Source organism: Pelodiscus sinensis, chromosome 3 (genome assembly GCF_049634645.1).
Source record: "Pelodiscus sinensis isolate JC-2024 chromosome 3, ASM4963464v1, whole genome shotgun sequence".
Lineage (NCBI taxonomy): Eukaryota > Metazoa > Chordata > Testudines > Trionychidae > Pelodiscus > Pelodiscus sinensis.
The window spans coordinates 32,444,477-32,472,430 of record NC_134713.1 but is presented as its reverse complement, the minus strand read 5'-3'; the positions used below and the strand labels follow the sequence as shown (position 1 = coordinate 32,472,430).

The following is a 27,954-nucleotide window of genomic DNA, read 5'->3' as shown; positions in this document are numbered from 1 at the left end:
GCTATAGTTTAAATTTGACAGTTTATCTTTGTAGCCGTTGTTTATTGTATATTTTCTTCTGAGTGATTTGCTTGAAAATACATATAGTAAATGGACATGGACTTTTATTCTTATCTTGAAGACTTTTCTGGATATAGGTATTTATTTATCATATAATTGATTTTAACCTCCAAATCAATTGTGAAGGACTTTAACATTCTCTCTTTACAAGAGCTTTTATGTGAAGACTTTTTGATTATACATTTCATTTTTTTCCCTTGTTAAGTCAGATGAGAACAGTTTTTCTGTGCTCTAAATTGAAGCATCATTATATGTTTTGTACGTGTTTTCAAGACACACAACTCTGTTCTGTTAATCTTCCAGAGTACCCTGCATTTATTTTTCACATACACACACTTGTGTGCAGAAACAGAAAAACATTAAAATGTTAAAATTTTGCCTTTTTAAAGTTGTGATTTACTTTGTACTCCATAATCCCATGCACATAAATTGTACAGAGACATAAAATCTTAACTAAGTTGACATCACATTCATGTTCAAAGAACCCCCTATATGTTGAGGTCATGGCCTAAGTTTCCTCCTTCTCCCCTCAGCTATATAATTTCCCATCCTTGTTATGGGCAATACTCATTCCTGGACCAGTTTTTCTACATACCAAATGCCCAATCATTTGAAGTCCAGTATTTCTCAGCACTGTCTGACTGGAGACATGAAATGAATCCCTTTGGAGAGGGAAGACTCCCAGCTTCCCAATAGTGCTCAACAATATATTTAAGCCTACAAAACATTTGACTTAAAGTTGTCATTATTTTAAGGATTAGAAAATCTAATTTAGGTCTTATAAAAAGGTTTTTATGACTCACTGTGAATCTCATACAACTGGACTCATAGGCTATGTCTAGACTGCAGGCTTCTTTCGAAAGATGCTCTTTCGAAAGCATCTTTCGAAAGAGCATCTTTCAAAAGATCACGTCTAGACTGCAGGCGGATCTTTCGAAAGAAAAATCCGCTTTTTCGAAAGAGAGCACCCAGCGAGTCTGGATGCTCTCTTTCGAAGACAGCCTCTTTACATTGAAGAACGCCTTCCTTCGAAAGAGGAACTTTCGAAGGAAGGCGTTCTTCCTCGTGAAACGAGGTTTACCGCCATCGAAAGAAAAGCCGCGTTCTTTCGAAATAATTTCGAAAGAACGCGGCTTGAGTCTGGACGCAGGGGAAGTTTTTTCGGGAAAAGGCTACTTTTCCCGAAAAAACCCCTGAGTCTGGACACGGCCATAGTAAATAAGACATTAAGGCGGTTCCTTAAGGCATACTTCAAGACAATATCGACCTAGATGGAAACATACCAGCTTTATAACAACTGATAAACTTTTGCCAAGATTGAAATGCTGTAAAGTTTGTGATTCTGAGGGGAAAAGCCCCTATTAGTTGCCAAAATTCAGAGGTGAACCCCTATCCCACAAATGGGTTCTGGTTCACTGAAGAAGGAACTATCATCTAAGTGAGTCACTAAGAAAACTGCTGGGAGCAGAAGACCAATCATGGCAGAACAGTGGTTCCTAGAGAAAAAATTAATCAGAAATAATTGAATTTCCAAAGTTCATGATGCAAGCAGTGTGCTCGCCATGATTTATCTGAATATTTTAAATGGGCTATGAGGAAATTGATGGAACTTTCTATTGTTTCTCCTGAGAAAGTCAGTGACATACTTAGCCTTTTCAAACTAAGGCTTTTCACAGACCATCTAAATATGATGCAATCTAAACAACTCAGTTATTTATTGAAATACTACTGGCTACATACTTACATTGAGTTGTTCTTTAGACTACCACTGACACTAAATTGAGTTATTAAGATTTTTCAGGTGCAAGCACATAACTGCTTTCATTGACCACATCTCCTTTGTTCCTTTCTCACTGACTTTGCCCCCCGGAGCCATTATTCTGCTATCAATCGCTGATGCGGTACAGACATACCTTCTATTTTGAAAGTAACAGAATTTATGAAATATACAAGCTAAGCAACACTAAGTAAAAATTTAATGGCTCAGCAGTCTTTTGAATCAGGAGCTGGATACTGCTTTAATGATATAAATATTGATTTCAAAAGTTATGCTGAGATTAAATAATATGTATCACTTATGTAGCTCTTTTCATTGGTAGATTCAAAGTGCTTTACAAAGGAATTTAGTATCATCAATAATGGCTTTGTTGTAGTTTAACTAGCTAGATTAAGCTCGTGAAAAGTCTATTGTTCTCAAAAATCATTGGTAGATATTGGAATACTGTTGATGGAGGAAAGACCAAAAAAATAAGCATATTTGCAAATGTCTGCATGACAGTGAAAGAAAGGTAACTTAGCAGAAACAAAAAAGCAAGTGCACAGTATCTGACAGCAACAAATCCTAGTAATTAGAATCCTGGCCAAAAATGAGGGGAAAAACTAAGAATCAAACATTCATTAGAAAATATTTTATTAAGAAAGTATGACTAATGACAGACTGGACAAATAGAAAGAAATTTCCCAAAGAAACTGTATTTGATAAAGACTTGAACTAGGTGAAACATGGAAACTTTAAGATTGTGTCAGAGAGGGGCTAAAACAGTGAAAGTCTAATTAACATTCAAGAGAACCTGAAGCAAGGGAAGACAGAGCTGCCCAAAGGGAACATGGAAGGAAGAGAGGAAATGCTAAACACGTCTGAAAGAACCCAATATTTCAATCAGAGGAGGACAGTTACTGCATGCAAATAGTCCTTATTCAAAAAAAAATTTTTTTTTAAAGAGCTTGCCAAGAGATTTAAAGTTTCCTAAGGAGAGCTGGGTGTTACATAAGAAGAAATTAGAAAAATATGGCAACTTAGCCACCAATTATGTCCCTTGATAAAAGTGAACAAAATGGGCATTATGCCAGAGAACACAGACTGATGAACTTTCAATGGTTTGGATTTAATCAAATCTCATTGTCAATTTGCTAATATAAAATATTACTGTGCAGCTAAAATGGCAATGCAGGTGGTTTGGGATACTGAACACTATAAACCTGGTTTCAAATCATACAGGAAAGACACTAAATCAAACAGCTGTATCTACAGGCTATCACAGAATCTAGAAAGATAAATATTTTGAGTGAACAGAACCACACAATTGAATGTATATGGAAACAAAGCCAAGATGTGACTGTACATATATTAGTGGGATTTATACTACTGGCCTCTTAATCAAGGAAAGGAAATTACAGGCACAATGCTGAGAGGCAGCAAAATCTAACAAACTATAATAACGGGCCTTAAAAACAATGAATGGTCCTGTAGCATTATAGAATAACAAAAGAATATAGATACAGGTTGAACCTCCCTGGTTCGGCACCTTCAGGATCAGAGAGCATGTCTACACTACCCCGCTAGTTCGAACTAGCGGGGTAATGTAGGCATACCGCACTTGCAAATGAAGCCCGGGATTTGAATTTCCCGGGCTTCATTTGCATAAGCGGGGAGCTGCCATTTTTAAAACCCCGCTGGTTCGAACCCCGTGCAGCGCAGCTACACGGGGCACGAACCAGGTAGTTCGAACTAGGCTTCCTAGTTCGAACTACCGTTACTCCTCGTGAAATGAGGAGTAACGGTAGTTCGAACTGGGAAGCCTAGTTCTAACTACCTGGTTCGTGCCCGGTGTAGCCGCGCTGCATGGGGTTCGAACCAACGGGGTTTTAAAAATGGCGGCTCCCCGCTTATGCAAATGAAGCCCGGGAAATTCAAATCCCGGGCTTCATTTGCAAGTGTGGTGTGCCTACATTACCCTCCTAGTTCGAACTAGGAGGGTAGTGTAGACATACCCAGAGTGATTCTGAACAAGGGAATTTGCCAGATCAGGGGAGGTCAGGTATCCGGGCTCTCCCAGAGCTCCCCTCCTAGCTGCTGTCATGGGAAAACCTGGAGGCCTGACCTCCTACGGCTCTGCTTGGATCTGCTGCCCCCAGCCCACTCCAAAGGTTCTGGCTCTCTGCCCCCAACCCCACATGGGGTGGCAGCTGCTCCCAGGGTTCTCAGCCCTGTGCAGGGAGGCAGCTGCTCTCAGGGCTCCCTGCCCTTAGGTCACTGGCCCTGCAAGCTGCTGCTGACCAGACCAGCTCTACTCTCAGCTGCTGCTCTCAACCTCCCTGGCCAGCACTCTCTGGGTCTAGCAAAATCTGTGGTCCTGCTGGACCAGGGATGTTGCTGGACGAGAGAGTTTCAACTTGTACTATCATGAACATTCGTGGACACAACCCACTTTTTCAGATGAATGGAGCAAGGGACACAGGGGTACAAATATATAGCAGAAAAAGAGTTGCAAGGAAGAGGGAAAAAAATGTGTCAATTAAAGTGTCAGTGCTAAATGAGGCTAAGAGAGTGGGCTGTAAGTGTACGATTCTTAGCTTTTGATGTCATATGGGTATTGAATATAATGGCCCATCCAAGAAATGTCTTTGTTCAATCCCTGGGTAAAGGTGTCAAATTTGAATATTTGCATTTCCCTCCACTTCTTTCCTCTTTTTCTGCTATACATTTGTAGCTCTGTGCCCCTAGCTCCATTTATTTGAAGAAGTGGGTTGTGCCCACAAAAGCTCATGACACTATCTATACTTTTTGTTAGGCTAAGTCTAGGCTGCGACCCTCTTTCAAAAGAGGCTTTTCCAAAAGATTCTTTCTAAAGATTCTTTCGAAAAAGAGCGTCTAGACTACAACCAGTACCTTTGAGAAAGCAAGCTGCTTTTTCAAAAGAGCATCCAGGCAGTCTGGATGCTCTTTTGAAAAAGCACAGTTTGCATCACATAGCGCCATTTTACTAAAGAGCACTTTAGAAAAAAAAGGCATTATTCCTCGTAAAGTGAGGTTTTCCGCGGTCGAAAAGACTGCTGCATTCTTTTGATTTATTTTCGAAAGAAGGCGGCAGCAGTCTGGACTCAGGGGAATTTTTTTGAAAAAAGGCCACTTTTTTGAAAAAACCCTATAGTCTTCGCACACCCATAGGTGCTACAGGACCATTAATTGTTTTTTACATTATTTTAGTTACAGACTAATACGGCTACCCCTCTGAGATGTATAATAATGGGGGACCTTCAACTACTGAGGAAATGGCCAAAACCAGCCAAATGGCACAAGAGAAAAAAGTTTAGAGAAACAATCTCTTGACACTTTCAGTACTGCTTCTTGGAACAAATAGACCAAAAAGTGACAGAGACACTAAACTTTGGGAAAGAAGATTTCAATAAAATGAAACTCTTCATTCAAAAAGGTTCTAAAATTAAAAATAGAAGAAGTAAAACTTTTAGAAGTGGCATGAGTGCTACTTATAAAAAACAAAACAGTCTCAAAAGATAGTTTAACAGTGAAAAAAATGGAACCAGGAAAATGAAGAAGTACATCAGTATGTATAAATTGCTAGGTTTGAGATGTTATTTGAGCCAAACAGAAATTCTTCCAAAGTTTAAATCTGATCTTGATGAAGCCAATAAATAGGAATATAAAGTACGGCAGGCAGGAAATAAGCAATGAATAAGGTTTAAAATTGATTTTTATGAGCAAATAGCTTATGATGTTAAAAAATGGTTCTTTAACTGTATCAGAAATAAAGTTATTTTGGTCAGACATATCAGAGAAATTAAAAAGAACTTCAAAAAGAATTAAACAAGCCAGCTGAATGGGTAATACAATAACAAATGAAATTCAATGCTGATGAATGTAAATTAACAAACACTGGATGGAAAAATGTAATCTGCTTATATACATTATAGAATTCTAATTAATTGAATTCACTCAAGAAATGAATCTGAGTGTTACTCTAGATCAGTGATTACCTGCGAACCCCTGCCTGCTACGCTGTAGCACTCTGCCAGGACACACCCCTAGGTCCTAATGAGCCCCATCCGCTGAGGAGCTCCATTTTCTATAAGGTGTATACCTGCACATGCACTAAAAATTCTCCTCCCAGCCTCCCATAGTGCATGTGTCGCGGCTGAAGCTGGACCGCAGTAAGGCTGTCCCTGCTGAGACAGTCTCACCAGCCTTGGTTCCAGCTCTGGTGGCAGGCACATAGCCTGGCTGGCAGGGATCTGTGGTGGGCGGCTGCCCCATGTCCTCTCTGTTGTGGGCAGCATGTTCGAGACCAGGATGCAGAACCTTTGCAGTCATGAGCATCCCAGCCTTTATTGATATTACCAAGGAGGATCAGGTTAGGAGGCCATGGGAGCCACACTGGATGTCCACGATTTTTGCTCCTCCTCTGGCAGGGCCCGGCTTCCCCCACAAGGTCTTCCCTGACAGCTTCACCCTACACCATGTGTCTGGCTGCTTTCCAACATCCGGGGTACCACAGGCGGCAGCATCAGTCAGAATTGTGCGGGGGAAGCCGGGCTTCCTGACTCAAACCAGTGAGTGTCAGCTGGGATAGTACCACCTGGCTGTTGGATGGGTGCCACGAGCCCGAGACACACATGGGCTAAGTGGCCCTGCGCCTCTAGGGCTGAACTGTTAATGGCCTGGAGCTAGTGCTGAGGGGTTCTGGGGCTGGGGGTCTTGCACTGGAGGGCTCTGGGAGCAGGGCTGACACTGGGGGGCCCTGGGGATGGGGCTAATTTTGAGGACTGGGGGCTAGGATGGCGGAAATTCTGGGGGGGTTGGGTACAATGGGGCTGGCACTGAGGGTCTGGTGGTGCTGTGGCTCTAAGTGGTGGGGGACTGGCATTTGGGGCTCTGAGGGCAGGAAGTTGGCACTGGCAGGGGTTGGGTGCAGGGGATTCTTGGGTCAGTAGCTGATGCTGGGGGGTCGTGGAACGGTGGTGCGGCTCTAGGAGTTAGGGCTGGCACCAGGGGACTCAAGGCTAGGGTTTTTGGCAGATCTGTAACATTTTATTTGCATATTTGCAAATAATGAATATGCAAGTCTGCAAATAAAATGTTACTGGTCTGCCAAAAGTTTGTAAGTGGATTTGCCAGTCCCTGGTATCAAAAAGATTGGAACCACTGCTCTAGATGGGTCAAATAAAAGACCTCTACACAGTATGTAGCTGCAGTCAAAAAAGTTAACAAGATGTTAGGATACATAAAGAATGGGATTGTGACTAAAACTAATAAACAATAGCATTGTATCAATTAATAATGCGGTCTCAGTTATAACACTGTGTGAAGTGTGGGTCATCATATCTAAAATAATTATATTGCAGAAGTACGGGGGGATTCAAACAAGACCAAAGAAAACTGAAGAGCATGAAAGAAATTTCTCATAAACAAGAACTGAAAAAAATGGGACTGTTCACCTTAGGAAAGGGACAAATAAGAGGAACTGTGATAAAATACAGAAAATAATGAACAGTAGAGAGAAGGTAAATCATACTTAAACTTTGGAACTTAGAGCCCCGGAAAGTTGTTGAGGCCAAAAATTTAATAAGATTAAAAAGGTCTTTATATGACCATCAAGTGCATCTAGAGTTAATAATTAATAACAAAAGTTTTGGAGGGATTATTAAACCTCATGTTTCTGGATTAATCAAATCTCTATTAGAGATCAAGATTACACTGAAAGCAGAGGACAGATGATCCCATATGAAGAAGTTACTCACTCTGTGCAGTAACGATGGTTCTTCAAGATGCGTGTCCCATGGGTGCTTGTTCCGACACTGTAGGTGTCGGGCTTGTTCCGGCGCTGCAGATCAGGGAACTTTTCCAGCTGTAGTCTGCCAGACTGTGCATGCGCGAAGCACGGCTCATGCCTTTTCACGCCGTTTGTGTGTGCGCAGTCCAGCTCCCACCAGTTCCTCCTGATCCTGTTGGTCTGAAAGACATAAATGAGAATTCCGAAGAGGGGAGGAGGGCGGGTTGTGGAGCACCCATGGGACACACACCTCGAAGAACCATCGTTACTGCACAGAATGAGTAACTTCTTCTTCGAGCAGTGTCCCATGAGTGCTCCACTGTAGGTGAATTCACAGCAGTAGCTCCTGAGAGGAGGAGGGTTCGGAGCTATTGTGCTGTGGCCGTGGACAGCACCGCTGCTGCCACTGCCCCATCTGGTAGGTGAAGGTTGGGAATGGCATAATGTTTGGCAAAGGTGAAGTTTGAAGATCATGTAGCAGCCCTGCAAATGTCTTTTAGCGGAACGCCTTTCAAGAATGCAGTTGATGCGGCGACTGCACGCGTTGAACGGGCTCTCGGTTTTTGTGATAGTGGTCTATTATGTAGCGCATAGCATTCCTTTATGCAGTTCGCTATAATCGACTAAATGCGCTGTGCTGATAATGGGTGGCCCTTAGAACGCTTGGCTGCAGACACTAAAAGCGCATTTGTCTTTCTGATGGATCTAGTCCTTTCTATGTAAAAAGCCAAGGCACGTCTGACGTCAAGGGTGTGTAGACGTGCTTTCTCTGCAGAGGTATGGGGCTTAGGGTAGAAAGTGGGAAGTACTATCGGCTTATTAATATGGAACTGTGAGTTCACTTTCAGGAGGAAAATGGGTTGAGTGCGTAAGTGGGTTGACTCCCTGATCGGTAAACACTGTGTATGGAGGTATAGCCAATAAGGCAGCCAACTCACCAACCCTTCTTGCAGAGGTTATGGCAATCAGAAAGATAACTTTCTTTGTGAGGATGCGCAAATCACACGTGGCTAATGGCTCAAAGGGCTTGTGCGTTAGCGCGTTAAGAACTAACTCTAGGTCCCATGGCTGCGCTGGTTGTGTGTGATGTGGAAAAAGATTAGTCATGACCTTCATGAAATGCCGCATCACTGGGTGAGAGAAAACGGAATATCCTTCCACAAAGTGGTGGAAAGCGGTGATTGCGGCAATGTGCACTTTAATGGAAGCACAACTGAGAGAAGAGTCCTTGAGATGCATGAGGTAGTCCAGAATCCGGTGAATGGGAGCAGAGTAAGGATCCAAACATGCCATCAAGCACCATGCAGAAAACCGTGCCCATTTGTGAAGGTAAGTGGATCTTGTGGAAAATTTTCTGCTGTGTAGAAGGATGTGTTTGACCTCTTGTGAGCAAATCACCTCTGTTTGTTGAAACCAACTAGGAACCAGGCTGTCAATGCCAGAAGATCGATCTGAGGATGGAACAAACGCTGGTTGTTCTGGGAAAGAAGGTCGTGTCTCTTGGGCAAAGAATACGGACGACGCACCGACATTTGATAAAGGTAAGGAAGCCATGTTTGTCTTGACCAGAAAGGAGCTATCAAGATTACCGTGGCTCTGTCCATGAGTATCTTTTCTAGCACTTTGGGAATTAGAGGTGTGGGAGGGAATGCATATAGTAGATGATGGCTCCAATCGCATAGGAAAGCGTCCCTCTTGGAACCCTGTCCGATTATCGCTCTTGAACAGTATTGGGGACATTTGGCGTTCATGCGTGTCGCAAGCAAGTCCACTGCTGGAAAGCCCCAGGAACAGAATATGGTTGAGAGCACGTCCGGGTGAAGCTCCCATTCGTGCTTCATGGAAAAATGCCTGCTCAACGCATCGGTCATAGTGTTCTGTTGACCGGGTAAGTATTCTGCTATGAGGGAGATTTTGTGGTGGATGCACCAACTCCATAAAGTGATCGCCTCGGCACAAAGTGACCGGGCTCAGGCTCCGCCCTACCTGTTTATATAGTATACTGTAGTCGTGTTGTCGGTAAGAATTCAGATGGCTTGACCATGAATCTTTGGAAGAAAGTGTTGACAGACATTGCGTACCACCTGCAATTCCAGGAAATTGATATGCATCATCGACTCTGTGGGGGATCAAAGCCCCTGAACCTGACTGTGCTCCAGATGCGCACCCCACCCTAGCAACGATGCATCAGTGGTTAGCTGTATTGTCGGTTGCTGGCGATGAATGGGGACACCCGACATCAGGTTTTTGGAAACCGTCCACCAAGCTAGAGAGTTTCTGACGTGAGGGGGAATTGATACCCATCTGTGGACATCTCGAGCATTTGGAGTATAAACAGTAGCTATCCAATGCTAGAGACAATGCAAGTGTAGTCTCGCGTGTTTGACGACGTACATCGTGACCACCATGTGTCCCATAAGCTGAAGACATTGAAGTATAGATGGCTTGGGACTGGTGGTAATGGCTTGTATGAGGTCTTGCATCGCTTGAAATCTGGTCATTGGTAAGAAAGCACATGCGCTGGTTGAGTTGAGGTGTGCCCCTATGAACTGTATCGATTGGTGGGGCATCATGGCCGATTTCAGGACGTTGAGGATCAAGCCCAAGGCCTCGAAAACTGTTCTTGTGAGGTGCATCGCATGCAGCGCCTCTGCGGCTGAAGGAGCTCTGATTAGGCAGTTGTCCAGGTAAGGGAATATCATTATGCCAAGACGACGCAGGTAAGCTTTAACTACTGCCAGAGTCTTGGAGAAAACCCTGGGAACTGATGAGAGACAGAAGGGCAAGACCCTGTAATGGAAATGGTCTGTGCCTAATTGGAACCATAGAAATATGCTTTTTGGTAGTTAGACTGCCAGATGGTTTTGGTTGAGGTTTTCTTCTCTGCTGGTGCTGCCGGTTGCATTGCTGGTCCTGCTGTCTGTATTGGATGGCTGAAAGGTAAACAGTCTTTGTTTCTGATAGGGAGTATACCTCTTACGACGAAAAGGAGGTGTATACATCTCTAGGGTCTTCAGCATGGTTCTTGAATCTTTACCGGAATGAAGAACCTGATCAGTTTTGTCAGAGAAAAGATTCTGCCTATCGAAGGGTAGATCCTGGACTTTGGAAAGAAGGTCTTTGGGAACTGCTGACTGGTGTAGCAAGGATGCCCTGCGCATGACCACAGATGTGGCTGTGGTACGCGCTGCAGTGTCCGCTGTGTCCAAAGCTATGTGAAGAGCTGTTCTGGAAGCTGCATAGCCTTCTTGGACTACCGCTTTGAGGACCTCCCTCTTGCTCTCGGGTAGATGTTCCATCAGGGGCACTAGCTTTGAATAGTTGTCAAAGCTATGATTAGCTAATCATGCAGAATAGTTCGCCATACGGAGCGTAAGAGTAGCAGACGAGTAAACCTTTCGCCCAAAGAGGTCTAGCTGCTTCATGTCTTTGTCCGGCACGTTAGGTCTCTGTTGCAGGCCTTTCGTTCTTTGTTGGGCAGCATCGACAACCACAGAATTCAGTTGGGGATGGGAGAAGAGAAATTAGATCCCTTTTGCTGGGACAAAATATTTTTTGTCTGCTTTTTTGTTAGTGGCTGGTGCAGAAGCTGGCAGCTGCCATATATCATCCACAATCTCAAGGATGGCATCATCCAGTGGGAGAGCCACCTTGGCCTGATGTGAGGGGTATAAATTTCTGAGCAGATGGTGGGACTTCTGCTGGACTTCTGCAATCTGCACGTTTTATGAGTCCGCCACTCTCCTGAAAAGGACTTGGAATTGTCAGAGATCGTCCGACGGTGATGTGTCTCCCTGGAATACTGAACCATCAGGTGAGGAGGAGGATTGATCGGTGGGGGACCGATCCTGAGGCTCATCCTGAATGGAATGTTGTTGTTGTACGACCTGTGCTCAGGTGGTTGGGAAGGCAGGATACCTGATGGAGTTGGTGGTCTGGTTGCTGGTGGTTAAGGACTGATGTTCCCTGCTGGATGATATGTGAGACCGATGTGGAGAATCGGATATTGATGTATGCTGGGTAGAAGAATGAGAATAGTGCCTATAGTAACGGTGATGCTGAGGCGACCTGTGATAATAACGGGAGCGGTGCGGTGATCTGCTGTAATAATAGCATCTATGGGAACCATAGTATCCTGAGTGACCCGAGCCTGATGGAGACCTAGGAGATCAGGATCTTCTCCTGGACCTCATGGGTGGAGAAGGCGACCGGTGGTAACAGTGTTTTGGCGAGATGTGTGGAGAGCGGTAGACTCTTCATGAATGCCTCATGGATTGAGCCGAATGCACCGATGAAGGAGAAGGTGGCTCCGGCGAGAATTGGTATGATCCGGGGTAGGAGATGGTGTAATGATTCTCCGAGATTTTCGGCGTGTGGCTACAGTAGTCTGCTCTGGTGAAGATGTGATTAGGGTAGAGGGTCGTATAAACTTTTCTCCTTCTACCCTTGGAGCCAGGCGCGGTGTCGCGTCGCGAGGGACCGGTGACCGTTGTGGAGGAACATCCTCCAGAGCCAGGATGAATTCCTGTATCGAAGCTTCACTTGGTGCCGGCGAGTCACTCAGTGCTGGTGAATGGCACGGTGCCCGGGAATCTGTCGGTGCCGAGAGGCACACTGGTGCTGGCAGTTTGGTCGGTGCTGAGGTGGCAATCGGTGCAGTGAGGGCCATCTGTGCAGAGATTGCTTCTGGTGCTGCACTCGTAGACAGTACGGAGATTGTTCTCAGTGCCGTGTGCGGCATCGGTACCGGGGAAAGCTTCGGTGATGATGGTATCTTAGGTACTGAAAGAATTGAGGGATGCGGCGCCGAAGTGCTATGACTGCGCTTCGCATTAGGCGGGTGTGACGGACTGGGCCGTGTCTGGGCACAGCTGAGGGCGTCCGCTCAGGGCAAACTGCTCGAATCCGGGGCTACTTACAGCCCCCGACTGGTGACCTCTCCACACAGGCCACAAACCAGTCCCACAGAGCGCTCCAGCAACCTGCCTGAAGTCTCCCGAGCAAAACCCCTCCGACACCCCAGCAATATCCGTGCCCCAGATGGCCCCGGGCCTCATACACAGGTGGGGGGTCCTAGCACCCAATCCCACCTACCCCGAACAAGTTCTGTCCGGTTCCAAGAAACCAGCCACAGATCCCTGGTCAATTTACCCTCTGGACCTTACCCACAAATCACTCTGGGCCAATCCTTTAGAATCTATATCTAAAGGTTTATTATTACAGGAAAGAAAAGCATGAGAGTAAGGTTATTAAAGTACAGTACGTTACATGCACCGAATCTCCCAGTTCTCGATGCAGGCTCTAGCAGAGATGTTACAGCTGCTGGTTTAAAAGTTCTTATTGCACATCCTACGATCAGGATGGGTTCACAGGTCTTCTGGGCTCTTCAATCCCTGCAGTGCTGCCTCTGGGATGAAGTGCTGAGCTGAGAACAAAATGGCATCGACCGCATGGCCTCTTTATACCTCCTCCCTGGCCTCTTCTTGTATGCAGCAAGTCACCTGGTCAGAGGCCAATCTCTATGTTCCCTGCTGGCTGCCCTCAGGTGACCCATTCTTTGGGTGTGTCCATAGCCTATTGAAAGCCATTGTTCCACAGGGCTTCGCTACTCAGCCTGTCCATAGCAATGCTTAACCACATTCAGAGAAATATTCAGCTTCCACACAGATTACAGATTCCTACCTACACACACAGACATTATATACTCACATAAATAGCGTACATAAGATCAACAAACAATAAGCTCCCATTCAATACCCCACATGGCTCCCTTTATACCAATTTCTGGGGCCAACACCCCCACCTAGGGGTGCAGCAGCGATCTGGCTGCTTCCCTCCAACTCAGTAATGTGACAGCGGGCCACGCATAGGTGGCGAGCCGGAGGTGCCCGGTCAGGGGAAGAGAGCAAGAAGGCGATGGTCTTTTCTTCGCCTTCTTCGGAGATGGTTTGGCCGAAGGATCCACTGATGATACAGCAGCTGCCATATCTTGTGGCTGTAATGCCCTATCAAAGAGGAGCATTTTAAGCCTCATGTCCCTGTCCCTCCTTGCTCTCGCGGTGAGTTTGGAGCAGTGAGGACACTTCTGAGGTATGTGTCCTCACCAAGGCACATGATACAGAGAGCGTGGCCATCGGAGGCGAGCATTGCTTCCCGGCATGAGCTGCACTTTTTAAAACCAGGCGAACCCGGCATAGTTGCGTCTTTCTTCTTCCGACGACTGATAAGAAAACTATTTAGAGGTAACTTCTGAGAAATTTTTTTTTTTAAACTAGAACGACTACGACTAAATAACTAAATAAGGGTATGTCTACACTACCACCCTAGTTCGAACTCGTGGAACGAGGTGTACCGGTAGTTTGGAATAGGAAGCCTAATCCGAACTACCTAGCTCGTGCCGCGTGTAGTCCGAACTAGCGGACATTTAAAAATGGCGGCGCCCAGCAATATGCAAATGAAGCCTGGGAAATTCAAATCCCGGGCTTCATTTGCAACTCCGGTTGCCTACATTAACCACCCTAGTTCAAACTAGGGTGGTAGTGTAGACATACCCTAACTAACTGATGAGTAACTACTAAGAACTAAATAAGAACTAATCTATCTAAATTCTTTGAGTTCTTCCTTTCTCTTACTCTGACAGTCTGAGGAGAAAGTGTTAGTCCATCCACGGACGAGGATGGTCAGGAGGAACTGGCGGGAGCCGGACTGCATGCACACAAATGGCGCGAAAAGGCACGAGTCGTGCTTCGTGCATGCGCGGTTCGGCATACTACGGCTGGAAAAGTTCTCCAATCTGCGGCGCCGGGACAAGCCCGACACCTACAGTGGAGCATCCATGGGACACTGCTCGAAGAAGAACTGCTTCTTACAACTTCTGAATCAGTTGGTACTGGCCATTTTCAAAGATAAAAATACTGAACTAGACAGTGTGAGCCAGTACTGCAATTCTTATGCTCCTATGGGATTTTGTTCACACCCATCCACTAAAGCAACATCAGAGTATAACCAAAAGGTTCTCACCTCATCTCACAACTTGATGCAACATTTTTTTCTCTGGCTTTGACAAATACAATCTTGCTTCACATATATGCATTCAGAATGTGCTGCAAAGATCATTTTTCTACATTGTTTGTCCACATCATCCCTCTCTTTGAATTACTCCCTTGGTTTCTTTTTCTCTATTACATCAATCAAACTGTATATACTTTTAATGTCCTTCACAATCAATCCCTACTCTACTTAACATCTTTTATTTGATATTCAGTTATTAATGCTCGCTTCTGACTGGCATTCCGCTGTAATTAAACCATGGTTGCATGTCCACACTACGCACTTTGTGTTGGTGGAGTACATCCACAATAGCAGCTCTTGCATTGTCAGAGAGAGCAGTGCAACGTAGGGATGTTAAATTTAGTTTAATGAACTAATCAACTGGTCGATGGATATTCCGCTGAATAGTTGATAAGCAGGGGAGCTGCAGCAGGGAGCTAACCCTGCTACAGCTCGGCCTTTTAAATGTAGTAAGAGTCTGTTGGCTCTTAATACATTTAAAAGTCTAAAACAAAGCAGGAGGGTCCTACCAGGGGCTGTGAGTCAGCTGTCCCAGCTGGCACTGGGTCTCTCCTGCTGCACTTTAGCCTTTTAAATATATTAAGAGCTGATAGGTCTCAGCGCGATCCAGCAATCAGCTGATTCCAGCTTGCACCCGGTTCCTGTTACCCACCTGCCTCTCTTGCCCCCCATGGAGATGGTGCTGGGGGGAACCAGCTTTTAAGTCGGCTCCCCCCAACACTGGCTCCTGTCCCCCATCTTCCCCACTCCTCTTGCTGCCTCTGAGTTTGCAGGAGTACATTTTCTGCCAGGAGCTGTCATGCTCAGCTGGGCAGCAGCTCCATGCAGAAGAATTTCAAAGCTTCCCAGGAATATAAAAGGGAATGGACACATGCAAAGGTAGCTTGATGCAGGGCAGCAAATTTCAAAACAGTGATCACAATGATCACAAAGGGGATTGTGGAATATCTCCTGGAGGCCAATTATTTTAACGTAATAAATGCAGTAGCAATGCAAAATTCTGTTTAATTGGCTAAGCAGTTAAACACATTGTTTAACTGGTTAACTGATTTGGGGAGAGGGTTGCCGGGAGTGTGTGAGTGGGGACAGGGTGCTCCAACCCAGCTGGAATGATCCCTCCCCCCTTGCCACAGGCAGGGATTGCTCTAGCCCAGTCAGAGCAACCCCCGCCTGCTGTGGATAGAGGCTGCTCTAGCCCCAGTTGGTTAACCAGTAAGCCTCACCTGAACTATTAAGGGTGAGGCTTACCAGTTAACCAGCTACACCTTCACATCCCTGAAACACAGTATCTAGACCAGGGGTGGGCAAATACCAGCTCACAAGCTGGATCCATTCTGTCAGGGTTAGCCTCTGGCAGGCCCCCCGCCCTACCATATCTACCTGCCCCTTTGAACATACAGGGGATCACAGCTCCTATTGGCTGCTGATTGCCATTCACAGCCAATGGGAGCTGCGATCACCCATATCTGCAGAGGTGCAGGTAAATATAGCAGCGGTGGCATACCTGGGTGGTCGACAGATACCTTTGATGTCGGCAGGGGAGCGTCCAGACTATCGCGCTGAGCCGACAAACAGCTCATCAGCTGTTTGTCTGCTCAGCGCGGCAGCCATGTAAATTTAAATGAAGCGGCGATTATTTAAATCACCGCTTCATTTTACTATGTCCGGTAGCCTAATCTACATGCCTCTGTCGTCAGAGGCATATAGGTAAACAAGTATCAGTATAGATCAGGAGTGGGCAATAGAACCTGACTGTTCACTAGGGTTAGCCCAAGTGTGCCGCCACCGCTGCTATATTTACCTGCACCTCTGCAGATATGGGTGATCGCAGCTCCCATTGGGTGATTATTTAAATCACCGCTTCATTTTACTATGTCCGGTAGCCTAATCTACATGCTTCTGTCACCAGAGGCATGTAGTCTAGACGTACCCTTTGTCACAAAAAGCTCTACACCTATTGTAGAGGTGGTTCTTTTTGTTGACAAAGAGAGTTTTGTTGTCAGAAGGAGCGCTATAGTATGTATGCCTTCACTGATTTGTTGATAAAAACTGCCTTTTGCTGACAGATGTGAAGTGTAGACAAGCCCTCAGTCTCCCTGCTGAGAGTTGGAGAAATCCAAATCCCTCTGCGTTGTTAGTTACTAGGTGTCAATGTCTGGGTGACTGGATTTGCTATTGTCTTCTCAAATGCTCCATTCATATGGAGACCAAACCCAAGCAGCTAGGCAGCAGCTCTAACTCTGTCACTTAGCCTGCTCTGAAAGCAAACAGTCCTTTTCTACTCACTGGGTAACAATGCACCATAAAGAGGAAACTGATGCATTTACTATGCTCAAAAATATTACAAAACATTCCCACTTTGTCACAGCCCAACACACTTGAAAGATACTCCCCACGAACATCCACAAGGCTATCTCATTACCCATCTTCAGCAGACTGAATATTAGGCTGGATGGACCGTTTGTCTGACCTAATATGGCCATTTTTATGTTCTTATTAATATATATGTGTATATCATCAATATATACAAACATACTATATGTATCCAGCCTATGGAGTAAGTGTACTCATAGCAAGCTCTGAGAAGGAATTTGGGTACAGGGGTATTCATGTCTGGGGCAGAGGCCCTGCCTCTGCTCCACCCCTTCTCCAAGGCCTCACCTGCTTACTCCATACTCCTTTCTCCCCAATACTCATGCACTTTCAGCAGGCTGGGCTGAGGGGTTGAGGTACAGGCTCTGGTCTTGAGACAAGGAGTTTGGAGTGTGGGAGGGGCTCCGGGCTTAGCCCAGGGTGGAAGATTGGGGTCCAGGAGGCGTTTCAGGGTGCAAGCTCTGAGAAGGAATTTGGGTACAGGGGTATTCATGCCTGGGGCAGGAGGCTGGAAGATGGAAGGTAGATGGAATTTAGGGCTGGGACAGGGATTCAGGAAGCAGGCTCTGTCTGGGCACCGTTTAACTGAGATGGCTTCTGGGTGATGGAGCAGTGGGGTTAAGGCAGGCTTACTCCTGTCCTGGCCCTGCACCACTACTGAAAGCAGCTGGCATGTACAGCAAGGCTACGTCTACACTGGCCCCTTCTTTGGAATAGCCATGCTAATTTAGAACTTTGGAATAGGGAAATGCAAGTAGGAATAAGAGATCCTCCGGAATAGGGCTTTATTCCGGAGGATCGCGCCAGTCTGGACGTTCTTTTCCGGCTTTTCCCCAAGCCGGAAAAAAAGCAGTGGCCATGTTTATTTAAATCCCGCGGGGGATATTTAAATCCCCCGTGCATTTCCCTATTCCAAAGTTCTACATTAGCATGGCTATTCCGAAGAAGGGGCCAGTGTAGACACAGCCCAATGGTTCCATGGAGCCATGTGCTGCCCCTCATCCATAGGCACTGAGCCCACAGCTTCTACTGGACATGGTTCCATGGTTTATTGATCAATGGGAGCTGCAGGAGTAGTGTCTGCAGGTAAGGACAGCATGTGGAGACCCCCTGCTCTGCCTCTATCAGGGGCTGCAGGGACATGCCAGTCACGTTCAGGAGCACCAGTTACCACAGGGATAATTACTCCAGCCACGACAGGTTATTTGAGTAGTGAGTTCTCAAATCCTAATCAAATATAAGAGTAAGAGAAATGAAAATTATGAAACGCACAGACCCGTCAAAAGCCAAAAATAGCAGCAAGCAGTCAAAGTAACAACAACCCTCCATGTATGTGTTGGGTCAGAAGAGGAGAGTACAGGACAGAGTGAGAGTGAGAGAGAGAGAATGTGTGTGTGAAAGAGAAACACATACAGTGTGTGAGTGACAGATTTGCATTGCAAAGCTTCATCCATCCCCGTCTCTCTGTGTGGAGATCAGGCACAGGAGTCGGGGGGGAAGAGATACCCTGACATCAGTGTCTCCCCTCTTCTCCCTCCCACAACCTGCACAGCAAGCAGGAGGCTCCCGGGGGGGGGGCAGCTCCAAAGCAGAGGGCATGAACAGCATGACAGTGGATGGAGGAGCAACTGAAGTTCCAACACTTGATAGCTTCCTGGCCAAATCAGTCAGGATCACCTGTCAGAGGCTCCAAGATCTACCAGTAGATCCCGACCTACCAGTTGGTGACCACTAAGCTAGCCCATAGTTTGGGGTGAAACCCTTCTATAGGCCTGGTCCTCCCATGTCAGGGGAAGACTCTGTATTGATCTGGGAAGGGTTGGGGGAACCTAGGCCCGCCCACTATTCTGTTTTTCAGCTGAGGGACACTAGGGCTATGTCTACACTGGCGGCTTCTTGCACAAGAACATGTTGTGCAAGAAAACATCCACACTGGCCAGAAGTGCAGCACAAGAATGCTGAGCTCTTGCACAAGAAAGCATGTATACTGGCGGGATGCCTTTACGCAAGAACTTGGCCCAGGAACCACTTCGACCATGTCAAGAGGTCACCAGCGGCGTCTGTGGGCATGCCCTGGACCCCCACTGGATAACGGGCTTAAAGGGACTCCTGGACAGCCGTTTCCCTGCGGCTGCATGCTGAGGCACCTCACTGAGACATCCAGAGCCACAGCCATGCCTTCTACCTCAGCCCCTGGGGAAGTGCCCCTGGGCACCGTTGCTGCCTTGGTTACAGCCATGGAGCCACAGGAGGACTCTACCTAGAAATGTCCCCTCATGGCCATCATTGAGGCTGTGGAGGTCCTTCTGCAGGGACCTACACTGATCTAGCAGGAACTGAAGACCAGGCAGCATGTGCTGGACCAGATGAGTGCTACAGCTGCAGTCAGGCACCCCCACCCCACCACTGACAGGCGCCTGTGGAGCCACAACACCAGTGGGGACTGGTGAAAGTGCCTGGTTCTGGGACAATAGGGTGACCGGCACTTGGTGCAAATTTCAGGATGCGCAGGGGGATATTTCATGAGCTCTGCACCTGGCTCGCCCCTGCACTCCAGAGGCAGGACACCCGCCTGCGCCCCGCCATCCCCCTGGACAAGAGGGTCATGATCGCCCTCTGGAAACTGGCCACCCCGGACAGCTACCGCTCCATGGGGAACCAGTTAGGGGTGGGTAGGTCCACCGTCGGCGCGGTTGTCCAGCACGTAAGGCCCTCTGTGGACCGGGCGCTCGTCCTGGGGGAGGGAAGGGGCCAGACCGGGGGAGAGGGGAGGCTGTAGGGGCAGAGGGAAGCCCCACATCCGGGGGGTTATGCTGTCCCTACTGCACACAGCCCAGCTAGTGCGGGGGGAACCCCCAGGGCGCATAGGGCCCTGGCCTGCGTGGGGGGAAGGGCCATCAAAGGGAGGGCGAGCACACCCCAAGGGCCCATGTACCCACCGTGTCTCATTCTGTGCATTCCCTGTGCTCCCATGTGCCCCTCTGCAGTTCGTCCATGCCATCAATGACATGTGGCTCCAGAGGGTCATCCGCCCGGTGACCTGGATGCCACCCTCGCCAACTTCACCAGTCTGGGGTTCCCGAACTGCGGGGGAGCCATAGATGGGACCCACAATCCCCATCCGGGTGACGGAGCACTGAGTGGCCCGGTTCATCAACCAGAAGGGCTACTGCTCGGTGGTACTTCAGGCACTCGTGGACCACCGCGGCCGATTCCAGGACATTTATGTGGGGTGATCCGGATGGGCCCATGACGCCTGCATCTTCACGAACTCAGGCTTGTGCCACAGGCTGGAGGCGGGCACCTACTTCCCCCAGCGGGACTTCACCATAGGGGCCGTCAGGATGCTGGTCTGCATCTTGGGGCCTACCCCCTGATGGCCTGACTGATGCCACCATACACGGGCCGACTGGACCGCAGCCAGGCCACCTTTAACACCCACCTGGATCAGGCCCGCAACCCCGTGGAGTGTGCCTTTGGCCATCTGAAGGCACGCTTATGGTGCCTCCTGACCTGTCTGGACTTGGGGGTGCAGCACATACCAGAGGTCATTGCAGCGTGGTGTGCTGCATAACATTATTGAGGGGAAAGGGAAGGCCTTCCTCCCAGGATGGATGGCAGGTGAGGGCCAGGCCTACCAGCAGTCCCAGATGGCTGCCACCCGGCAAGCCAACCGTGACGGGGTGCAGATCCGGGAAGCCCTCCAGGTGATGCTGGGCCAGGTCCCACAGTAGGCTGTGCCAACACCTCGGACTGCAGGCTGCCCCCATGCCCCCACTTCCCACTCCCATCACCACCCCGTCCCGCCACCCTTCCCTCACCTCCCAATAAATAACATGCACTTAGTTAACATATAAATTAACTTTTATTTACAAGGGAAAGGGGATGGACTGTGGGGATGGGGAAGGAAGGGGTTCTGAACTGGGAAGGCCTCATGGGTGTGAGGGGAGGTCTCTCCCATCCCCACGGGTGCAGGAGCGCCTGTGCCCCTTGTGCTGGGTCAGGGCAGGCTGCACCATGAGGTGCCGAGGTTGGGGGGGGCCACAGGACGGGGCATGGGCACGGCAAGGGGGGCCGCAGGATGGGGCACAGAAGGGGGAAAAGCGGGGGGAGGGCTGGGCATGGTGGGGGGAAGCGAAGGAGGGGCCTGGACACTCTGTGCTGCAGCGCAGGACCCATGCACTCTGCGATTGTGCCCAGGAGTGCATACAGGCGGTCACATTGCTCTGTATATTGGCTCTACAACCTCTCTCACCACGCCGCGTCTGCGTGTATCTTGGTGCTGAGGGAGCGTTCCATGCGCTCAATGGCGCAGACGTGGCGGCGGAGCAGGTGTTGGTGATCCCGGGAGCACTACGACGGGCCCTGGCTCCTTGGCGCTGGCAGGATGGGGCTAGAAGGTCCCTCGCTGGCAGGGGGTCCCACGGCAGAGGAAGTAGATGACAGCAAGATGGTCAGTGACCCTTGCTCCATGGTGTTCCAGGCTACCCGTGTTCTCCTTGTGCCACTATGCATGCCGCAACGCCTGGAGACAGGTAAAACCAGCGTGGGGGATTCCCCTAGGGGCAGCAGGGGGGCCTGAGGTGGTCCGGGGGTTCCTGGGAGGGGGCCACGTGTGGTGGTGGGGGGCCTGTTGTGCTTTCTCCTGGGGCAGCTAATGTGTCCCATAGTGACCATGGATGCATGCTGCATGCAACACCCATGGGGCTGCGTGAGGTCCGCCCTGCGACCTTGGGGCTGGGCTGCTCCCAGCTGGCCCCCCAACCCGTAGCCTGGGTATGCATGACCCCTGGTGTCCCAGGCGTGTGCTGGGGCTGGCTACCGTGTTTGTATGCCACTCAGTCTGGCTGCACGAGGATGGACATGCTGCGTGCCGCTGCGCAGCATCCAGCCAGGTTGTGCCATGTGCTGCGCCCTCTCCCCCACCTCATGGTTCTACTTCCCCCTGCACACTTGTGAGTGGCAGACGCAACACTCACCAGATGATCCCTCGCCAGCCTCCAAGGAGGCCCGGGACACGTCGTGGCTGCTGTCTACCGTCCTCTTCCTCCTCCTCCTCCTCATCAGTGGACCGGTTGCCCTCCTCCTCCTCCTCCGGGTCTGTTGGGTGGACCACTAGGGTGGCCACGGCTGAGTCCACTGTGGCCTGCAGGGCCTTGGCCCCCTTGTTGCCCAGGATACTGTGCAGGCGGTGGTAGTGGGGGCAAGCAGTGGGTCCACCACCCCCACTCTCGCTGGCCTGCACATAGATGAGCCTCAGGTCTTTGACCTTAGCCCAGACCTGTTCCAGGGTTCGGGCCGGGTGGCCCTGTGCGGCCAGTGCCTGAGCCATCCGGGCGAAGATGTTGGCATTCCACCACCTGAACCCGGAGTTCCGAAGGGCCTCCTTTGCCCCAGAGGTCCAGAAGGGCCTGGACCTCGGCGGTCCCCCAGCCTGGAGCCCACCGCTTGGTGCCCCTGTGGGCCTGCTGGGTGCTCTGGGGTGGCTCCTGGGTGGGGCCTGAGGGACCTGCCTGTGGCTGAGCTGCTGCCATTGCTCCCTCTGGCAGCTCCCAGGGCTGCACATGGCACGCGGCTCCGCTGGCTGCCTGTGCCTTTAAGGGGAGGCCAGCTGGGTGGAACCAGCGAGTGTTGATTGTGTGTACGGAGTGTCGGAGAGGCCACCTGTGTTGTTTTCCCGGAGGCCAGTTCTTGCACAAGAAGCTTTCGCCGCGCGTCCACACTACCCTCTTGTGCAAGAGAGCTTATACCTGTTAGAAAAGAGCATAGCTCTTGCGCAAGAAGCCCTCTCTTACCACGTTGTACTGTAAATTTCCTTGTGCAAGAGTGGGTGAGCAGTGTGGACACTCTAAAGATTCTTGTGCAAAAACAGCCATACTTTCGCAAGAAGCCGCGAGTGTAGACATAGCCTACGACAATGACAACTGGAAACATTCCCTCCACTCCCAGTCTTGCTGCCTTTCCTTGACCACTTCCCCAAAAGTTCCCTCTCAGTACCTTCTCCCTAGTATCTAAGAAATCTTTCCTGATCTTCCACAGTCTTCTTCCACACTCGCAGTCCCTAGCTTCCTCAGTGCACCTCTTCATTGCCAGTCCCTGGCCTTCTCCTCGGACCTTCCTGAGAGGAAGCCTTTTAAACTGGCTCCAGCAGGCCTTAAATGGCTGCAGGTGCCCTGATTAACCTGCTGCTTCAGGAAATCTCTTAATTGGCCACAGGTGCCTGCTTACCTTGATTACATGGCAGCAGTGCCTAGCCAGTTCACTCAGAGAACAGAAACTATTGACCCAGTTTCCTGTATATTTACCCTCCACCAAGCTACTGTAGCCAGCTGCCCTTGGTCTGTCTCACACCTTATAGACTAACAGATTTATTAGGGCATAAGGTTTCCTGGGTAAGACCCACTTCATCAGATGAATTAGAGTAGAGCAAATTTCCATATGTACCTTTTGAATAATAATACTGCAGTTGTAACCCTGATTTATTTCATCCTTTGATTGCTATTCCATATATCTTAATAAAGTTTTAAATAATTTTTCTCAGTCTGAGCATGCTCTCATATCCCTGAGGGTTCTTCACATACTGTGTGTAGCCTGATTTTGGGACAAGACCCTTGTTATCTTTTGATCATATTAAATGGAAGGCCTGTAACCCTCACTATTCAAGTTAATACTGTTAACCTCCTAAATCAGGCAACACTAAAAAAGCTTAACTTAACTTGACTGCTGGTGTGCAGAGATCACTCTTTAATACCGGCCTGTACTGTTTACTGGTATTTCCCGGTTGCTCACTCTGGCTACGTCTGGATTGCATCCCTCTGTTGTCAGAGGGATGCAAATGAAGCATGTCGAAATTGCTAATGAAGCGGTGATTTAAATATCCTGCACTTCATTAGCATAAACAAGGCTGCCACTTTTTTTTCCCCGAAATGGAGCTTTTTTGAAAAAAAATGGCAGTATAGACGAGGATCTGTCGAAAAATAAATCCTTTTTCCACAGATTCTGTATTCCTCAAAAAATGAGGTTTACAGGATCTGTCGAAAAAGGGTTTATTTTTCGATAGATCCGCATCTAGACTGCCTTTTTTTAAAAAAAAAAAAAAAAAAAGCTCCGTTTCGGAAAAAAGCGGCAGCCATGTTTATACTAATGAAGCGCGGGATATTTAAATCCCTGCTTCATTAGCAATTTTGACGTGCCTAATCTACATCTCTCTGTCGACACAGAGGTGTAGTCTAGTCACACCCTCTATATCTATATATGTTTATCCAGCGCCTAACACAATGAGATTCTGGTACATGAGTAGGGCTGCTATGTACCACAAATAATATAAAGAAATAACTTCAGCGCTGACACACAGAGACAGTGACTTGCTATCCTGCAATGCTAGTGGTCAGAATCTGTAAAAATCTCTCTCCTCAGCCCTCTTCCCCCTCTGTTTGGGCTCTAAGACATACATGAATAAATATTTAAATCAATAATTTCAGGATTTAACTCATCTTACCCAATCCTAAGAATAACCTTTTATTCCATTGATTTTTTATTTAATTTGATTTTCTTTAATTTGTCTAGTGATCTTTATTTTATTAAAATTAATTTGACTTTAGACTCACAGGGGTAAAAGTAACAGGGGTAATTCAAGCAGATCAAATAAATAAATAAATAAATAAATAATTGTTGTTAGGAGAGAAGAAACACAAAAATTATCTAAGTCTAGAACACTGAAATCCAAAGAGGGGCCAGAGTGCCTGTTTCAGCAAGCTGCAGCCAGAAAGGGAAGAGAAAGCCTGGTGACCATGAGGTGCAACAAGAAAAGGAGATTGAAGGTTCCATAAACACAGAATTATCACATTTAATTCATACTAACATTACGGTAGTCTCAAACAAGCTTCACTCCTATTTTAAGGTTGTTAGAAAAAATATTATGCTGATTTTAATGAAATTAGGTAAAAAATTCACTTTTGAAAGTTAGTAGCCATATATTTGAGAATCCTTAGAAAATGTTGATATACGTGATAATCAAACCAAAATACAACTAATCTGACACTTGCTATATAGCATGCTCAGCCACATCATAACTTACAAGTAACTTTTCTTACCACAGCATTGCTTGAGCTTTCTTGCAAATCCCACAATAGTAAGTGGTTATCAGCCAGTGAAATGAGCTTTTTACCATCTCCCATTGGCTCCCATATAACACTGTAAAACAAACATATAATATGAATAAAACACATGAAAAAAACAACAACAAAACAATCAAGTCATGCAATTGTCGGCCATTTTAATTCTGTGGCGCTAAATCTGTCCGCAAACACAATGATGAAACTCCCATAATTTTCAACATCAATTAGTCTATTTTATCTGAAGAGCAGAATTAGACCATCTTTGTCAGTATGTAGTTAATTACTTTAAAAAAAACCCTCAACAACATTAATGTATTTTTATAGTGCTAAAGAAAAGCACTCAAAAGTGAGGAAATGCCAGAGTTAAAGTAGCTCCTACAACCTTAATTTGCCTCTACTGCAGTTCATATACATAAGAGCCCTGCTTCAATATCACATATAAAGTCTGTGGCACAGGAAAGAAGAAGTGCTGTTCAGTTATCACTCACAGTCAACGAGTCAGACAGAGGTTTGCTCCATTCACTGTCTGAGCTCTAACTAGGGGTGTTAAATATCAGTTAATTGAGTAGTCAACTAATCTCATGAATTCTTATTGGTTGCTTGACTATTCTACAGGGGTGGGGGCGGCAGCCAGTGTACTCCGGCCTCACTCATGAGGAGTCCCCTGCCACTTCACACTTCTGCCTTTGTATCAGAGTGTGATGGATAGGAGGAGTGCTGGCCCACACCTACTAACTAAGGGGTTAAACTCAGGTAGCTATCAAGGGGGTTGGCAGAATGCCAGAAGAACCAACAGAAATAAAGTGCTCAAATTTGAATTGTATAAGGCTTTTTTTTGTAGGGGAAGAGTTAAACCAGGAGTTGAGAGACACAGAATGATTTAAACCCAAACAGGACTACCATGACTCCAAGGAATTTGGGACATGGGAGTGAACTGAACAAAGAGTGGATCGTGAGTAAATAAAGGGAAAAAGTGAATCTAGTTGTGATCAGGGAATTTCTTTATTTTGTGGTTTGGTTTGAACTGCTCTGTGTGAATCTATGCTGCCTCTCCTCATTTACTATCCAAGAACTGTTCCAGAGATTTTCTCTGTGTATTAATTTGTTTTCCTTAGTTGTTCTGTAACATCTAGCAACCAAGTATGCTTTATCAAGTATATCTTTTATTTTATAATAAAATCACTTTTTTATGGCAATGATTTGATTCTTGTGTCCTGGAAATTACAGGAAGTCTGTTTGTCTGTATGTGTGTCTGCATGCCTCAGACTAAGAGGTCAGCTACCAGAGACTGCAGCTTTAAGACAAGGAAAACCGTCATGCTCTGTTGTCTCCTTACTTCCCTGCTCTGCAGAGATGGGGTATGGGAGGAAGTGTGTGGGTCTGAGAGAGACCCCCTAACATCCCTAATCTCCAGAGAAACAAGACGGGAGAGGCAATATCTTTTATTGGATCAACTTCTGCTGATTAAAGAGCCATGCTTCTGAACTACTCAGAACTCTTCTCCAGGTTTCTCTAACATCCTGGGTCCAACATGGCTTCAACAACAACAAACTTGGCATCTACATTACATAATGGACATGTCATTCCATATAGTTCTGTTCCATAAGACATGTGTTAGTTCTTTGAAAAGATTAAAAGCACTTTATAAACAATAAAAGGATAAAATGTTAATGCACTATAACTGATATCTGATTAAATTCATTCCTGACTTTCTACAACCAAAATTAAACAAACAGACTACAGGTTGGACCTGACTGGTCCCACATCAGGGAATTTGCTGGACCAGGGAAGGTTCTCTGCCACAGTCCCTCTGTCCTGGACTCTCAGCACTGTCAGCTCCAGGAGCCCCTTATTACTCCCAGACCCGAGCAGCCCTGCTGCTGCTACCTTGGCTGGAGGCTGTCTGCAGGCTCCAGCAGCTCACACTGTCATGGGCTGCCACAGCCTCCAGCTCCACACTACACTGCTGTGGGTCCAATCCTGGCCCCAGTGCAGCAGGCTGCTAGGGACTGCTGCTGGCTCCCGCCCTGGTCACACTACCATGGGCTGGTGGGAACTGGCTCTGGTTCCCATCCCACTGCTGCTGGCTCCTGGGGGCTATCAAAGGCTCTGGCTTAGCAGCAGCCGGCAAACTCTGGCCCCATGCCACCACTGACTACTGGGTCTGCCGCCAGCTCCGACTCCTGTTCTGCTGCCATAGGTTGCTGAGGGCTTGACCTCCTGCGCTATGGCAGCCCGCAGACTCTGGCCCTGCTCCTACTGGCTGCCTGGGGCTCTGGCTCCAGCCCTGCACTACCACAGGCTGTTGACTGCCCGGTCCTGCACTGCCACAGGCTCCTGCCAGTTCCAGCCCCACTGCTGCATGTTGCTCAGGGTTGCCATCAGTTCCAACCCCTGTCCCATTCTGCTGCTTCATCCCAGCCCCGCTTTTGGATAGCCCTCCTACCACTAGGCTACTGGGCTCTCTGATTCAGGAACACCTGTGGTAGTGCCAGACCATGGATGTTGCTGAACCAGAGATTGCTGGTTTTGGGAGGTGCAACCAGTAATAACAATTCTGATATTTTGCAAATGATTAGATCATGGAACAGTGACAGTATTTCTCACACCAACTGATGAGGAGCCCATCAAATATCTCTGACTTTCTTAAATTCAATTTGTTTTAATTACTAAAGAGTATAGCAATTCATATTTTGGCATATTTGATTAAATTACATTTTTGATTCCTAGCAAAAGAAATTTGGTTTTGCCAATTACTTCTGTAG

At 47.5% G+C, this 27,954-nt stretch overlaps 1 protein-coding gene across 5 annotated transcripts in view; it reads right to left on the bottom strand.

Annotated features, from left to right (window-relative positions):
* Positions 1-27,954, bottom strand: part of EIPR1 (EARP complex and GARP complex interacting protein 1) — a 198,054-nt gene that overhangs the window by 38,904 nt on the left and 131,196 nt on the right. For all 5 annotated transcript variants that reach the window (XM_006112048.4, XM_075923545.1, XM_075923546.1 and 2 more), the window contains one exon: positions 25,166-25,265. In XM_006112048.4, the coding sequence (XP_006112110.2) occupies positions 25,166-25,265 (100 nt within the window). The remainder of the gene's footprint in view (positions 1-25,165; positions 25,266-27,954) is intronic.